The sequence below is a fragment of the Haliotis rubra genome, unplaced genomic scaffold, assembly GCF_003918875.1.
Source record: "Haliotis rubra isolate DU_JTF1 unplaced genomic scaffold, ASM391887v1 Scf725, whole genome shotgun sequence".
NCBI classification, from domain to species: domain Eukaryota; kingdom Metazoa; phylum Mollusca; class Gastropoda; order Lepetellida; family Haliotidae; genus Haliotis; species Haliotis rubra.
The window spans coordinates 332,689-348,935 of record NW_025767441.1 but is presented as its reverse complement, the minus strand read 5'-3'; the positions used below and the strand labels follow the sequence as shown (position 1 = coordinate 348,935).

Sequence of the window (16,247 nt, the reverse complement as noted above, 5' to 3'; positions counted from 1 at the left end):
GAATGCATGTCATCCTACGGCGTTGACTGATGCTCATTATATCTATCACTGGTTCATCTGGAGCCAACTTGATTTAATATTACCTCCACATGGATTAAAGCTGAGTGTTACATAAGATACCAAAAATAGGATATTGATGAACCATAGAGAATTCTTCGAAAGTGGACAGACAACACTGAACAATTTAAGTCAACAATGGAAAGATTCCGGATATAACAGACATTAAAGGAAAGTAGTATTATGAGAAAAGACATTTGTTGAAAGCGTTATAGCTTCGTGGGTGTGGACACAAGCTGCGTTTATTACTCCGTCTAGACATCAGATTATATTGTCAGCTTGTTGTTTGTCATAAAGGTCTAACTTACGCAACTACAGGTCACATTGCATAAGTTCTGGTGAAAATCATAGAGAAATTACGTACAGTGTATTAACCATTATATTTTGTAAGTCGGAAAAATTACTCAAATCTGTTGATCTTACTCGGGTTGGGGGTGGGTGTATCAGAGGGGGTTTAATGTTCAATTCGATCGCAAGACTTGAGGTCCCTGTTTAAAAAGTGGCTTGTCAGATTGTTATATTCTCTTTAACAACCATGGCTAGATAAAGCTTGACCGTTGCAGGATGTCATTTAAGTGGGGAAAACAGTTTTAATAAATATTTTCTTGAATTAGTTTCCTATATTCTTTATGTGTGCACACATATCTATTTCTCTTTCACGGGGTTTACTGTATGCACCTCCTATGTGTGATTATCTATACTGACCAGCAAAAGAAACGTAATGCAAGAAATCAAACAATTGTGTTAAAGTATCATATCCAAACTCATGCTGAAAAAGTATAATTTTCATGAATTTTGAGTTGCGTTTTTATTGCTGGTCAGTATAACTGTTTTTGCAATGCAAATACACATACTGATGGCAGCAACATAGCGAATTATAAAACAAAGTATGCCTTTATTTCATATTACACACATCAATTCCACATATTTATAACCATGTTCGTTTTACTGACACTGACTGGGCCTGCAGAACATGTACAGAGTGAGTGAGGGGGTGAGTTAGTAGAGGGGAGGAGGGAGTTGTTTTTCATGTCATGCAAGGATGTGTTTTGCAGGCACTGTGGACATATCTGAAGCGGACAGAGAGTAGCAACCCACATGTCCTTCTGCTCCCATACCACAGACTTTGACCTGGAACAAATGGGGCACATTGTTTAACATTGGACGACCTCCCAGAAACAGTTCAAGATAAGATAGATCTACAAAGGATGTTGACGCATCTTTTCCATACCGTCCATAGTGCATTACAGTCTGGATGATGGCGTGCCAGTTAATTACATTCCAGCAGAAACTTACCATTAAACAAATAGAGAGCATATCATTATTTGTATTACCTTGGCACCAGATCTATATACTTGACCCAGATATGGTCCATTTCCATCTCATAGATGATGCCATGCCAACCATGGTCCTCAAAACTTTGAGGGTCGGTCGGTCGGTGGGTGAGTGAGTGAGTGAGTGAGTGAGTGAGTGAGTGAGTGAGTGAGTGAGTGAGTGAGTGAGTGAGTGAGTGAGTGAGTGAGTGAGTGAGTGAGTGAGTGAGTGAGTGAGTGAGTAGAGTGAGTGAGTGAGAGAGTGAGAGTGCGTGCGTGTGGCTGGTAATGCTTTACGCCACTTGAAGCACATTCCTGGAATATCACGGAGGTGGACACCATAAATAGGCCTCAGGGAGTGTACGGGTCATTCTGCATTCAGACTTGAGTGAGTGAGTTAAAATTTAAAGTCACTTTGGCAATAGTTCAGCCATATCGTGATTAAAACAGTAAATAGTTTATAATTTTATATTTTAAAATCTGTCGCCAAAGAACAGTAATACAACTAGTATATCACAGTTGGAGATATAAAACTAGCAGGTAACCTAAAATCATAGAGTAATTAGGACATTACAACATAAAATGGGCTATAGATCACCAGCAACTGGCATCCAGACTAGAAACACATCCAAGTGTTAACACAACAGGTAAGAAATATTTGGGAAGGAACGCGTTTAGTTATGTGTTAAGGAATTAAACACATTTCTATACTAGGCACATAAAGACACTGTGCATACAAAAATTTAAAATTTAAATTTATCAAACCTTTGTAGACACATAAGGATTTAAAGTGACATGTATCCAATATGCATGCACGTACCGTGACGTCAGTGGGTTCGTCCTTGAGACGTGAAATACGTTGTTGCACGTGCATTCCGGGAAAGAGAAACAGAGCAAATGAATGTCACACAATACTGTCACTTTGGAAAGCTCAACCCTTACCCTTGCGATCGTTCAAAAATTAAACGGCTATTGAAACGCATAGCATGCCAAGGCTCACGTCTGCACAACGTCATGAGGCCATTGGGATGGTCCGTGGGGGAATGTCTCAACGACAAGTGGCTGCACATTTCCACTGCCACCGGAACACCATTTCTGCACTGATGAGACGCTACCAGAACACAAATGACGTCATCGATCGGCCACGTTCTGGACGTCCACGTGTAACAACGCCAAGACAGGACAGATGGATAAGGGTGACCCACCTTCGACACAGGTTTCAGACTCCAGTGATGACTGCCCGAACCATCCCAGGATTTCGCCGTATCCACCCCAACACAGTTCGACAACGTTTACGTCATCACGGGATCAGACCACGACGTCCCACCACACGGCCTATCCTGACACAAGGTCATCGACAAGATCGCCGAATGTGGTGCCGCAGACCCTTGTTTTGGTGGAGAAATGTTGTTTTTACAGATGAGTCCAGGTTTAACATTTCCCATAGTGATGGACGTCAACGTGCCTAGAACGTTATGCACAGGCCCGTGTCTTGGAGAGGAATCGCTTTGGGGGTGGTTCCGTGATGATTTGGGGTGGAATAACAGCACGTCAAAGAACTCCTTTGGTGATTGTTCAGGGCAGCTTAACTGGTGTGGGCTACAGGGATCAGATTCTTCGACCTGTGGCAATTCCTTTTCTGCAACGTCATGGCCCTGGGTTAACATTCCAACAGCAACAATGCCCGCCCTCATACGGCAAAGGCTGCTATGGATTTCTTGCAACACCACAACGTTGACTTACTGCCTTGGCCTTCAAATGCACCGGATCTCTCCCCGACAGAGCATGTTTGGGACGAGATGGATCGACGTCTACGCCGTCTTCCTCATCCGCCAGATAACGTCCTTGACCTTGCAACAGAACTTGAGAGAATCTGGCGTGACATCCAACAAGCCTTCCTTGCATGTTTGATAGGCTCGAGCTCTATGCGTCGTCGATGCACTGCTGTTCGCAATGCCGATGGTGGACATACCCGTTATTGAGCTTGTGACATGGTCGTTTGACCCCTGTCCCGCTTGTGGACTCGTGACGTCACTGTGATTGACTTTTCAATTGAAATTCTCCCGACTTGTTATGGTCTCATGATCCCTCCATTAAAGTTTATATGTACCTTTGACATTATTATCGTACTTATCAACTGGGATAATATTTTGACAATGCACAGTTTCTTTATGTGACTAGTATATAAACAGGCAAATATTAGAGGCAGGTTTAGGGCTTCAGTTGAGATTACAATCTTTTCATAAGGTTTTACATGAATGCATCAAACGGGATTTATGAATTTATGTTAGGAAATAGGTTTGTTGAAATAGAGAATTAATACTAAAAGGTACGAAGAATACACATTTGCTTTTAGAAAGCGGGCAAATTGCATGTTATATTTGAGGCTTGACCACTTTCTGAAAGACACCGTGCTGTAAAAGCTATGGTATTTACACTCGTGGTACACACAGTATGAGGTCTAGGCTACCATTTTGGTGTAAGCCTCGGTGTCTGTGTGGATTAGATCGCTGACTAGGACGGGAACATGTTTTGGAATCTCGAAAGCTACTCACCCCCAAGGATCTGTACTAAGAAACTGTTATGACAAATACACAGGTAAATTTGACCATTGCCTAAAAGGCATTTTTTTTCACAGCTGTTGGACATTTCAACCGTACAAAGTTAAAGGGAATACTGTAGTCCTATAAGCAGCTAGAATTTCAGAAACAATGTGTCAACTGTTAACTCGTGGTTACATAGCCAAAATTGAACATGTGGTCCTTGTGTATGATTTGGTGGCTTTGGTAATATTCACCGATCAGCAACGGTATTTGGTTTGTTTTGTTGTTTTACGCCGCACTCAGCAATATTTCAACTATATGATTGCGGTCTGTAAATAATCGAGTCTGGAACAGACAATTCAGCGTATCGATCGTGAGTATCGATCTACGCAATTGGGATAACATGACATGTGTCAGCCAAGTCAGCGTGCCTGACCACCCGATTCCGTTAGTCGCCTCTTACGATAAGCATTGGTTACTGAAGATCAATTCTAACCCGGATCTTCACGGGTCGTTGTAAAAGAACGCAGATCATTATGTTATGATCAATCTAAACATGTTTCCAGTCATCGACGTCTTCAAATTTGTTGTCAAACTATTTTATCTCAAACTTCACGATTGTTGTTCTTGTACTCGCAACGTTATCACGCCTACGTTGTCGTGCAGTATTAGCCGATCAAATCATTTACACACCACGCCCATATCGGTACTCGTGTTAGTGCTACAAGGTATATTTCCATGTAATTGAAATTCTTTTGTAATCAAGGTCATAGCAGCTTTCAGTTTGAGACATAGAAGAGTAAATAGAGTTTCGGCGTTGTTCATATATTTTCTGAAACCACCACGTGTGCATTGCACATTGAACACTCCCATGTTTACCCCATCATAGACACATAAACAACAACCTATGTTTGATCTTTAGAAGTATCTAATCAGTTCAAACACACCCCTTAAAACCCAGATGCTAACATTCAATATAAATATCGCGGGCCTCTCATCATATACTTCTTGTAAATAAAATGCAATATTAAAGAGAATGAATTGTATGTGCGATGTCACCGCATGTGCCAATGATCACCTGATTGTTAAAACGACTGTTGTATTTTCTCCACACCTGGGGTTTTAAATTTGCCTCCTAAATGTTTTTGTGACAATGTTATGCAGTCACCTTGTTATGAGTCAAACGATCATACGGGTCAGAAAAACTCATATTTTTCCATCGTGGTCACCACAAGATGTTTTATGTACGCGCTGAAAACCTATTGCAAAAGTTCTTAATTAAGTTGTTTGTGTATAGTTTCGTGATATAATGTAAGGGTAATTTGATACAGCGACGTTTTAAAGATTGGCCATCGGTCTCAACGTAAAGGCAACGTAAAGTTCGAAAAGTTCACAAACCGTCTTATTGTCCCATACAGTCCTGTCCCAGATGTGGTGTTACCTAAGAGTTTCTGTTGAACCGATTGTGAATGGGTACCCGGAAGGATACCATGTTGCGTCTCACAGCATGTGTTTACACTCCCCAAGGAACTGAGAATGGAAACGATTCCATATTAATCCACTGGACAAAATGGACAGACGAAGGGACAACAATGGACAGATAAAGAGACAATATCATTGTCTTTGACTAAGGCTTATTGGTGTGATAACAGACAGGGTCAAAGGGATAAACGATAAAGGTCATGCATGTCATAACTTAAACAAAAATAATTAATGATAGTAACAGTGGTACTGGTTGACTGACAAGACAATGCACAAAACAGTTGTAATGATTATCAAGAATGGAGATTAGCGTCATATAAATACTTGCAATGAATTTATACACATCTTGGCTACACAGTATCTGACCTTTGGAAATAATTGTATATTATTCGGACATTGTCTCACCAGAATCAGTCGATAGGACAACTGAACAAAGTGGAATGTAAATGTGATGATGATGACTGCTTCAACTGTCTAATATAACATTTTACGAGAGACCATTATGTGGTTCTTCGTTGTGATTACTATCTCTCTCTACAATGTGTAGGTAAGTATGTGGATTGTGTATTGAAACGGTGCATGCAATTAAGTCTTACAGTACATGTATCACTGAACAATTAATCACTTTCCGTGGCAACCCATCCGTGAAGATCAGTAGATAAGAAATAATGTGTTTCCCACCAACTACCACCATTAATCAAATACACTAATTAAATATAAATAATAACTCTTTAAGATGCAAATAGATATAGATTAGTAATACATACTTAATGAATGGCAATCATATAGGTTAATAAAGTAGTGTTAATATCTATGCATAAATGTCCATATGCATAATGTTTTGAGATAGCATGATTAATGTATCTGAAAAATGCTTAATGTTTGTCAGTGCGAAGGCGTGACCTCTTCGCATTGTGGTCAGCGGGTTCCCATTTCGTGAGGATTGACAATAGCAACAAAAACGAAACGTGCTAAGCCTGAAGTCACATCTAGGTGTGGCCTGTGTTGGGGCATCTGGTCATTACACTTTGTTAGCGGCAATAATGTACAACAACCTTCAAAAACGTTCGTGTTGAATAATACAAATGCTGGAATATTTTGATTTCAAACCAATATAAAATACATCTAGCCAAGTTATGTTTTGTTTGTCAATTCTCGCTTAGTTTTATTTCCAAACATGTTTCGAAAGAAACGTCCATAGACTTAAGAAGGTTAGACTTGGGTTTGACTTGACAGAATGACCGGCTGAATGCGTAATCTGCTTATCACTTCTGCTGAGACAGTGTTTCTCTTTTAGCATAATTGGGGGCAACATACTCCCTGCTACAGAACGACGACAGATGTGCAATAATCTTTTTGATTCAAATCTTATAGTACAAACTGAAAGAAATCCTTCTTTTCATGCATGTTTCAAGTTTTATGTAGTCCCGGGGGTCTAAAGAAATTTAGTTGGTTAGTTACCAACGTTGGCTTGTAGATGTCACTGGGGTTATGCCTTTTCAAAGTAAGTGAGCCCCTGCATGTCATGTACAAAATCAACGACACCGCCTCCCCACCAATAACTTTAAGCATAATTTTGTAATGTTTTTATGCACAAAATTGCTGACCCCCCAAGTACATGTGTGCAAAATTGATGCCCCCTCCCTACCTCCCCAGAACAAAACACAGAGGAAAAGGGCAGACAATTATTTCCGCCATCACCTTACTGTTCTGTCATAAAATAAAATACTAAATGCAAAAGCACGTTGTACCTTCAAACAAAACAAACGGCAATCTTGGAGGAAATGTGTCTCCAGAATTAATTCGCGAATGTCGACTGACTGACTGACTGAGTTTAGTTTTACGCCGCTTTTAGCAATATTCCAGCAATATCACGGCGGGGGACACAAGAAATGGGCTTAACACATTGTGCCCATGTGGGGAATCGAACCCGGGTCTTCGGCGTGACGAGCCAACGCTTTAACCACTAGGCTACCCCACCGCCCCTCGCGAATGTCGAAGGTATGGAACATGGTGCAGGGAATAAAAAGCAAAGGATCAAAGTCTGCTGTTTACCATCTTAAAGATGGTGATAATTTAATAACTGACAAATCTTAAATTTCAACAAAATTCAATTTTATTCCTTTCCTTTGGAAATGTTTCATCTGTATGGATATATATTACTTTTCTCATGTGCACTGGCATTGGCTAGTGGTATGCTCGCAAAATGGAATATCCCTTACATTTTGTAATTGTATATAAACGATATATCTTTTCAGACTCTCATTCCTGCCTTCAGTACAACCATTCATCTTTCAAGAGCAATTACTCAAACAAACTATGGTCATAAGGAAGTGGAGTGAGTGAGTGGAGTTTGACGCCGCTTTTAACAATATTTCAGCAATATCACGGCGGGGGGACACCAGAAATGGGCTTCACACATTGTAGCCATGTGGGGAATCGAACCCGGGTCTTCGGCGTGACGAGAAAACGCTTTAACCTCTAGGCTACCCCACCTCCCCGATATAAGGAAGTGGAAGTGGTGATGCACTCTCAAAACACTCATTATTATCATATCAACATTGATCGACTCCGATATATCTCCCAATATTTTCAATCGAAAATTAAAAATAAAGTTCCCTACATTTTTTTAAGAGCATAAAAACTATATATTGTTTTAATACTCGTGACAATTTATAATAATAAAATTCCTAATGTAGGAAGCGGACGTACAATCACCAAAACAAGACCACAAGCTCTCCAGAAATAGGCACAACTGGGGGCATAAGAGCCGTTATATAAACAAACACACAAACAAACAAAACTTCACCTAAGGCAACAGTATTCTACTAGCTACGTTATTCGTACTTCCAAAATGATCATAAATATTTTTCATGATTTTTAAAACAATCACATGCCATAAATGATTTAAGAAGTCAGGATAATTTTTATCAAAGTACCGCAATCATTACGAGTGTTTTTGTTATTGGTTTGTCGTATTTTCGCACATAACATCCATCGAGAGGGGAGAGTCTTCTTTGAGGTTACGACCCGTGAAGATCCGGGTTAGAATAAAAACCTTCAGTAACCCATACTTGTCGTAAGAGGCGACTAACGGGATCGAGTGGTCAGGCTCACTGGCTTGGTTGACACATGTCATCGGTTCCCATGCTGTTGATCACTTGATTGTCTGGTCCAGATTTGATTATTTACAGCCCGACGCCATATAGCTGGAATATTGCTGAGTGCGGCGTAAAACTAAAGTCACCCACTCACTCTTTGAGGTTACGGAAAAGGACGAATGGTGACGAATGTTTCGCGATCTCATGTTCATCTGCCATCTTTCGGGTTTTGTAAACGTAACGCATAACCGCCTGATATGTCCATGTTGAATTTACTGTTGTTGCTGTGCACGAATTTTTTCTGCTCTTTAATGGACCATGACTTCTACAGATGACACTGTTACACCGTAGCAACCATAGGTTGCCAAACAGTCAGACACTATGTTACTGGTTACAAAGACAACATGAATTTTGAACGACGTTCAACACATTTATTTTTGACAGGTATGCCATCTGTTTACCATTGATAACAAGCGCACAATAATATTTTACATGCGATGACTACAGTGACAATGAACATGAAATCAGTAACCAAAGCGAAGGAGTGTCTGTTCACAATAGCTGCACATAACAGGATGTGTTGTGTGCATCTCATCAATATCAGTATACAACATTCTTCTAATTACCAGGTGGTGAGGCAACATGTAACACTGCAAGCAGAGATGCCGGGAATATTGAACACAAAACAATTCCAACTGAAGTACGTTAGCGCTGCATATCAATACGCATTAGAGATTCCGGATAAAGCCATTGAACAGGGTACGCGCAAATGGTCAGATAATTCTTCCCAATGGAAAATGTTATGACAAATACTGATAACAACGTTTACTGTTTTAGATATTCCACAACCAGAATGGCAAGCGCACAAATATGCTAACAAACCGAAAGGAAGCATGTACAAGGACTATGAAGAAATACTCCATATCATTACAATGACAGGACATAAATGCTATAGTGATCTTAAATTAGGAATGACAAGCCTTTATGGATGATCAACTTCATAATTATACAATAGCGACGTTTCGGTATAGATACTTATACTGTTTTCATATCTTCTATAATGTGGTGGAAATCTGTGTCTAAATATGGATGCTACAAATGTTAGTGATAAATATTTGACCGAACAACACATTTCTCTGAAAATCATTTCTCATTTTCTTCCAGTTATGAACGTCGTTATGGAATAGTTTCCATGTCACAATCCATCAGGAAACAGAACTGTCCATATGACATCAAAAAAGTCTATGATTTCGATTATCACCATGAACGATTTGATAGGTGGAAAAAACACATTTCTACAGGGAAATCGCCCTTCAACAGATTGTGCCCAAGTCCCAGTCAGCTGTAGCGTAGAATGAAGCGGAAGTTGCCAGGCCACTTCCTGTCTGGCATTCCCCAGTCACCCTGTTGTAGTTGAAGAACGTACAGCTGTGTCTGTAACAGATGTTGCTGCACTCCATGCGACTCGAAGCCAAACTGCTTTGCATGGGTGAAGGACTATCTTGCTTCCGACCTTTTTGGATTTGTACATCATTTTTATAGCAAATGCCTGTAAATAAGTTGGAATGAATTAGTGCAGGATGTTTATTCAGCCTGTGGAACGATACAAACACATGAATGTCAACATGAGCAAGGATCCACACGTATGGCATCAGCCCAGGCACAGGGATTATGGCTCCTGTGGGGAATTCTAACACAGGCGTGTATTCATATGACTTATATGTTGAATAAAATATGTGCACCAATTCTTGTCAAATCAAAGACGGGAATTCAGGCGGGAATTGTCAGCATTGCACAAGGTAGAGGAGGTGGAGGTTGCTGGTAGCAGTTGAACTGATCAAGATATATGTAGACAGTTATTTTGGACCTGTTATTCATTGCGGACCAGTTTTGAGGTTGTGTTGCATTATGTCTGTTAAGATTCAATAGAAGGTGTCACTAGTTGCGTTAATAACTATCCATAGACTTGTAGTCAAGTGTAATGTAAAAGCGTCTGGAACGACATTGGTCTATCGAGCATAGTCCAATCTACATTAGGAAAGGGATATATTCTGTTGTGGACAAGATGGTCCTCTGTCACATTACATAGCATGAATATTAAGGTTCTTCCCACCCTGGATATAGACCCCTGGACCCCGTTTCCCCTTATTATTATCAATGGTATCATTACAATCACCAGCACGTACCGCCATGTCATATTTCCATGGTGATAATTGACGTTTGTTTGGCTTCTCCATTGTGCCCCGCCATCGTAAAATTACTTTGAACCAATTTGTCTTGATTTGTGTACCTAGTCAATCTTAACATACACCAGTTATCCCAAGAGACGTTCATGCATAGTGTAAATGTCTGAATAAAGACCTTACCTTCTCCAAACACTTGAACCTCGCACATCATCATCGTGTCATCGGCAGAAACATTCACATATCTCGCCATAACCTCCTGTTCACAAGCAACAGTCTTGTATGTTCCAGTGAAACTGCCCATCTGGTTGACACAGACTTTCGGGGAGGATGCGGGACAGAGGGTAGGATGCCCGAGAAAGCCCTCTATCTTCAGAAGATCTAGCTGACCTAGAACACCATGATATCGGAGTGTTCGAATTCTCTAAAATGCATGCTTCACTTGCAATACTGTAGAAATTCCTTCTGAATTGTGTTAACATAGTCTCATTTGCACACAATAAGCGCCCCTGAGCAGACTCGGAATACATTTAGTTGTTAAATATATTTGCTCAATAACATTCAGTGATCCAATATGGTTCAATAATAGTCAAATAGTCAATACCACTGATTCACTTACCAGGTACAGCAGCAAGAGAATCAGCCTCAACTGCCCCGTAAGACTCTTTAACTTTCCAATAATGAACCGACCCCAATGTCGGGAACTCAAGTCATAAAAGGTCGAGTTTTTCAGATGAACAATTTGCGCGTGATTGTGACAGGGCAGAGTACACATATCTCAAGAACACCCGATCATTAATTAATAGTAAATCACTCACACATGCTTATGATATGGTAGGCAGGTATTTCTTATGATTTTATAATGGTTTTGTTGATTGTGTTTACATTTATGTTTCAACACTAAATTCTACAAATGCAAGGGTTGTACAACTGCAATGCGTTCAAATATGCACATACCTGACCAAGAATCTGTTCTTTTGAAAATAGTGATTGTAGATATGTTGTAGACATTGAGAAGGTCGACCATCCACCAGGACTTGCCATAAGGTGTATGCATACAGCGATCTCTATGGAAATTTCCTCCAGTTACACCATCAACGGCATAGAATGGGTGACCATTGTGGGCCACGCTGGATTGATAGGCAGGTTTACCTTGAGCTATGTTTGTCTGAACGGGTGCTGTCAAAAATAAAAGGCATTTTGCATTGCGTACATGGCAACACTTCGCTTCAATGTCTGTAGTTGAAGATAGAATAGACAAATTACACAATGGCCTCAGAGAATTGATGCATATATAACCACATTACTTGAGAAATTAATGAATATTTCCCAAAATGGAGGCGGTGGTGTAGCCTGGTGGTTAAAGCGTTCGCTCGCCTCTCTGAAGACCCGGGTTCGATTCCCCACATTGATACAATGAGTGAAGTTCATTTCCGGTTTCCAACGCCGTGATATTGCTGTAATATGGGCCCAAGGCTGCGTTTAACCACACCCAATCACGATTACTTTATTCCAAATTTCAAAATGCCCATTGGCATTAAAATCGTGAACTGACCATAAGCAGCATATTATGCTTAATCAAAATTTATTACCTGTTTCAAAGATGCGTCCTTGACCATAATGAATGCTGCAGGCGTCTCCATAACATTGGATGAAACTATTACTGATGCACTAAACAGGATTTCGTTATCAAAACGATTTTGGATCGCAAAACGTGTGTACCCTGGCTTTGTTGACAAAGATGCCAGTTTCTATTTTCAAACAAACAAATTTTGTGCGATTGGTACGCTTAATGTACTCTTTCAAGGAACCTTAAACTTGATTACATTTCAGTCATCCAGGTTATAGATTCATGTGTGTTCTCTAATCTCAAGTATACTGTATATATTGAAAACACAAATACAATACAAATTGAGCTGGTAACATAATTACCATGAAAACTTTCACATTGAAACTTCATTCAGAATCGAAACTGTTTCGTCATGCTCAACCCCATCTCAATAAATCCATCAAAATCAATAGTTCAGTGTACAAACACAGTGATAAGAAGCCAAAGTTCTAATCCATGTTTGCCTTTACAAAGCACATTGCAATTAAACCTAAACGTGCGATTACATTACAATACATTTTTTGACTGAATTATCAGTTCAATAGTGATTATCTATAACACTAATGGTGGGAAAGCTTACTAATAATAGCGAGGAGGATGTTAAAATCTCCACACAAAAATAACGACAATATAATACCTTTTTTATTTTGTTATATTTTCTGTAATTAAACAAAGTTTGTATGATTTTGTTACTAGTTTGGATATCATTGAATTGTGATCACTTTTAAAGTGTTGCGATTCGCTTGTTAAACTGAAATAAGGAGTGAAGAAATGAAACGGATTGCAACTCTAATGCTTAATCCCAAAAAGTTCATGCACCCACGTTTTTCTGAAAGCCTTTAAAGACTGTCCATGTAAGGTCTGATACTGGATGCTGGATCGGAATGGATTCCCTGCAATCAGATGCCTCACAATTCTAAAACGGGAAATGAACGGCACTATATTGCTACCTGAGGCAGAAAGATGTTTTGGCGATGTCAAAGAAAATAAAAAAATGAAACAGACGCAATGAAACTGCAAGGAGAGCTATGTCAAGTTATTAGCATTTGTTTCTTTAGAGATCTTACGGACATTGTGTTGTGACATTCATTCATTCATTCGTTCGTTTGTTCATTCGTGCCTTCCTTCCTTCCTTCATTTCGGTGGATGTATTTTATCATAATAACTGGTTGCAATTTCCCAATTAAATGGGTCTTATAATCCGACATTGAGATTCAGCATCCTTCCGCCCAACTGTGCTTTCATTGAAATATGACATGGATAACTTGATGCTGGTCAAACACGGATCATACACATGGCAAATCTCTTACCCGAATTTACGACCACTGGGCCATGGGAAACCAGCACAACATTTTGCAGCACATAATTTCCCTTTCAGATCTATGGTCTATTTCTTGATCAGAAAAAATCTCCAATTAACCTGAAATTTGCGACACAAAAAATATAACATATTAACATTCGCAGAATCTTTGTCCCTAACCTTTATTTTCAGGAACCACAAACATTTGTTTCATTTTCTTATATGAACACGATTTCATACGAGCTTGTTGCAGAACGTGTTTTTTGAAGCTTAAGGATGTAAATCGCAAAGCTAAAGATTAACCAGTCCCGGTTAAATCCTGTTGCAAAATACTCTGGGACACTGCGTCTCACTATACAAAAGGGTAAGCGTGCCCTATGGCACACACACACACACACACACACACACACACACACACACACACACACACACACACACACACACACACACACACACACACACACACACACACACACACACACACACACACACACACACACACACACACACACACACACATTATTCACGTATTCTGATACGACACTCAGTTTCAGTCATTTTGAAACAGTTGAGTTTTCAACACTCTGCACCACTATCCAGCATGACAAACTAAGGCAATCAGTTTTCGATCCACGAGGAATTTATGCAGACATTACATATTGTTACATCTCCTTTTTAAAAAAGTCTGAACAATATGTTAAGAATGAAATCAAATGTCATCGTATCAATCAATATGCAAAATGATGGACGTCCTCAGCAAAAATATTTTCGGCATTTGTTGGTATGTGGCAAACCTGTGAACATCCGGGTCAGCAAATTGATCCAATGCTTGTCGTAAAAGGCGACTAAAGGTGTCGGGTGGTCAGGCTTACTGACTTCGTTGACAAATGTCATCGTATCCCAGTTGCGTAGGTCGATGCTCATGATGTTGATCACTGGCTTGTTAGGTTCAGACTTGATTATTTACAGACCGCCGCCACATAGGTGGAGTATTGTTGAGTGAGGCGTTAAAGAACAAACCAAATAACCATAGTAGGTGGCATCTGGGCAGCAGGGGTACTCAAAACGGATTGGCAAAACGATGGAATTCGGCCAAGATAAACTTGAACATTTGGTATGATCTGACATTGTTTAAATATTTTCGACTCCGTCATAACAACCCGACCTAGCAATATAAGCGACCAATGGAACCGCATTTTCTGTTTCATATTTAGATTTACAGTGACCAATAGCTATCGAAATGAAAGTCTGAATCAAACGTTGGTTGACCTGGGACACAGTTCCCATGGCCTCAGTAAAACTTTCAAAAGCCATATGGCAGATATGTTAAGGTTATTTGTAACTTTGACGTGTCAGGGAATAAATTGGTATCTGTTCGTATTCCCTGTATAAGCCGTTAGCTCTAAATGTTCCCACGTGTGCTCAGATTAACACATGGTTTCTGTTTGACGATGAATACGCTCACCTTCAGGCGAACCCAGTTTTCAGTATTTGATCCATAAACATGTGCTTGTGAGATAGAGCAATTTGTGCGGGGGTCAAGATCTCTTTTTTTTGATTAACCAAAACGTTTTGCGGTTTTCTTTTCAATTAGAATGTTGATGACAGTGTCACCCATGCACTTTATTTTACCACAGTACAAATTTGTATATCTAGTTTAAGGACAGATGGGTAATTGTTCGTGATGATGACCAATTCCCATTCCAATACATCAAAGAGATACCTGATTATTTACCTTTGGTTTATGATGTAAAATGTACTGTTAATAATTTGTTTAGTGCCTCAGTTATCATATACATAATTTCATTATCTGAGCTTATTTGATTGACAAACTTGGATGATGTATGCCATCGTATCCGAATCATGAAAATAGCTGGGCAGGATGTAAGTAACGAGATTTAGTACCTCTATCAACAACAACAAAACATTTCAAATTAGATGTTGATACAGAGATCACGTTGTCGCTGTAAAAACTCATGTATTTCTGATTAGCGTTACACTTTTGAACTTGAGCGAAAAACATAGTGTATGCTTACCTGTTACCTTCAAGTATTCAACAAGAAGAAACAACACGTTGACATACATCAGACTTGTGAAGGACGTCATGTCTGCGTCTGTTGTGAGTCGTCCCAGATGACGAAGCCCATCCTCCTTCCTGTGTTCCACCTAATTCAGCACATGCAGTTTGCGAAGATGTGCTTGCATCTGTAGAGATTTACAGTTCATGACGTGTTAATTTATCCGATGAAATCAATTTCGTTGGAAGTAGTAAATGGATCCCTTGCTGTTTGTAGAAATGTTTTTAATCTGTAGAATCAACAGTAACACTGATCATTAATGGCAATCCATATCCTAATTAGCAGATGTTAAGTACGATAATGATACGTTTTAACTGCGTGAGGATCATTCATTTTTCATGATGCATTCAATGTATTGCGATATCAGTGTTTTGGTCTTGTACAATGCAACACACTTCTTTGTGAGCTGGAACCGTTTCGCTCTGTGAATATGATGCCAACAAGTACAGATGTAAAGGGGGGTATTTGTTACCCTGGTGACGAGGCGCATAGCATCAGTACCAACTGACATTATTGCCACACGCGAAGATCCGTGTCAGTTCCCAAGCAACAACTGTTGTAAAACGTCTAAATGGATCGGA

General features: G+C 39.7%; 1 protein-coding gene across 1 annotated transcript; it reads right to left on the bottom strand.

Annotated features, from left to right (window-relative positions):
* Positions 1 to 9,809: 9,809 nt before the first annotated feature.
* On the bottom strand, positions 9,810 to 15,777 carry LOC124259502 (fucolectin-4-like). Its single transcript, XM_046693631.1, has 4 exons — positions 15,625 to 15,777; positions 11,637 to 11,858; positions 10,863 to 11,069; positions 9,810 to 10,045 (listed from the first exon to the last, which is right to left on the bottom strand). The coding sequence occupies exons 1-4, from the start codon at positions 15,692 to 15,694 to the stop codon at positions 9,810 to 9,812; spliced, it is 735 nt and encodes a 244-aa protein (XP_046549587.1). The 5' UTR covers positions 15,695 to 15,777.
* Positions 15,778 to 16,247: the final 470 nt, after the last annotated feature.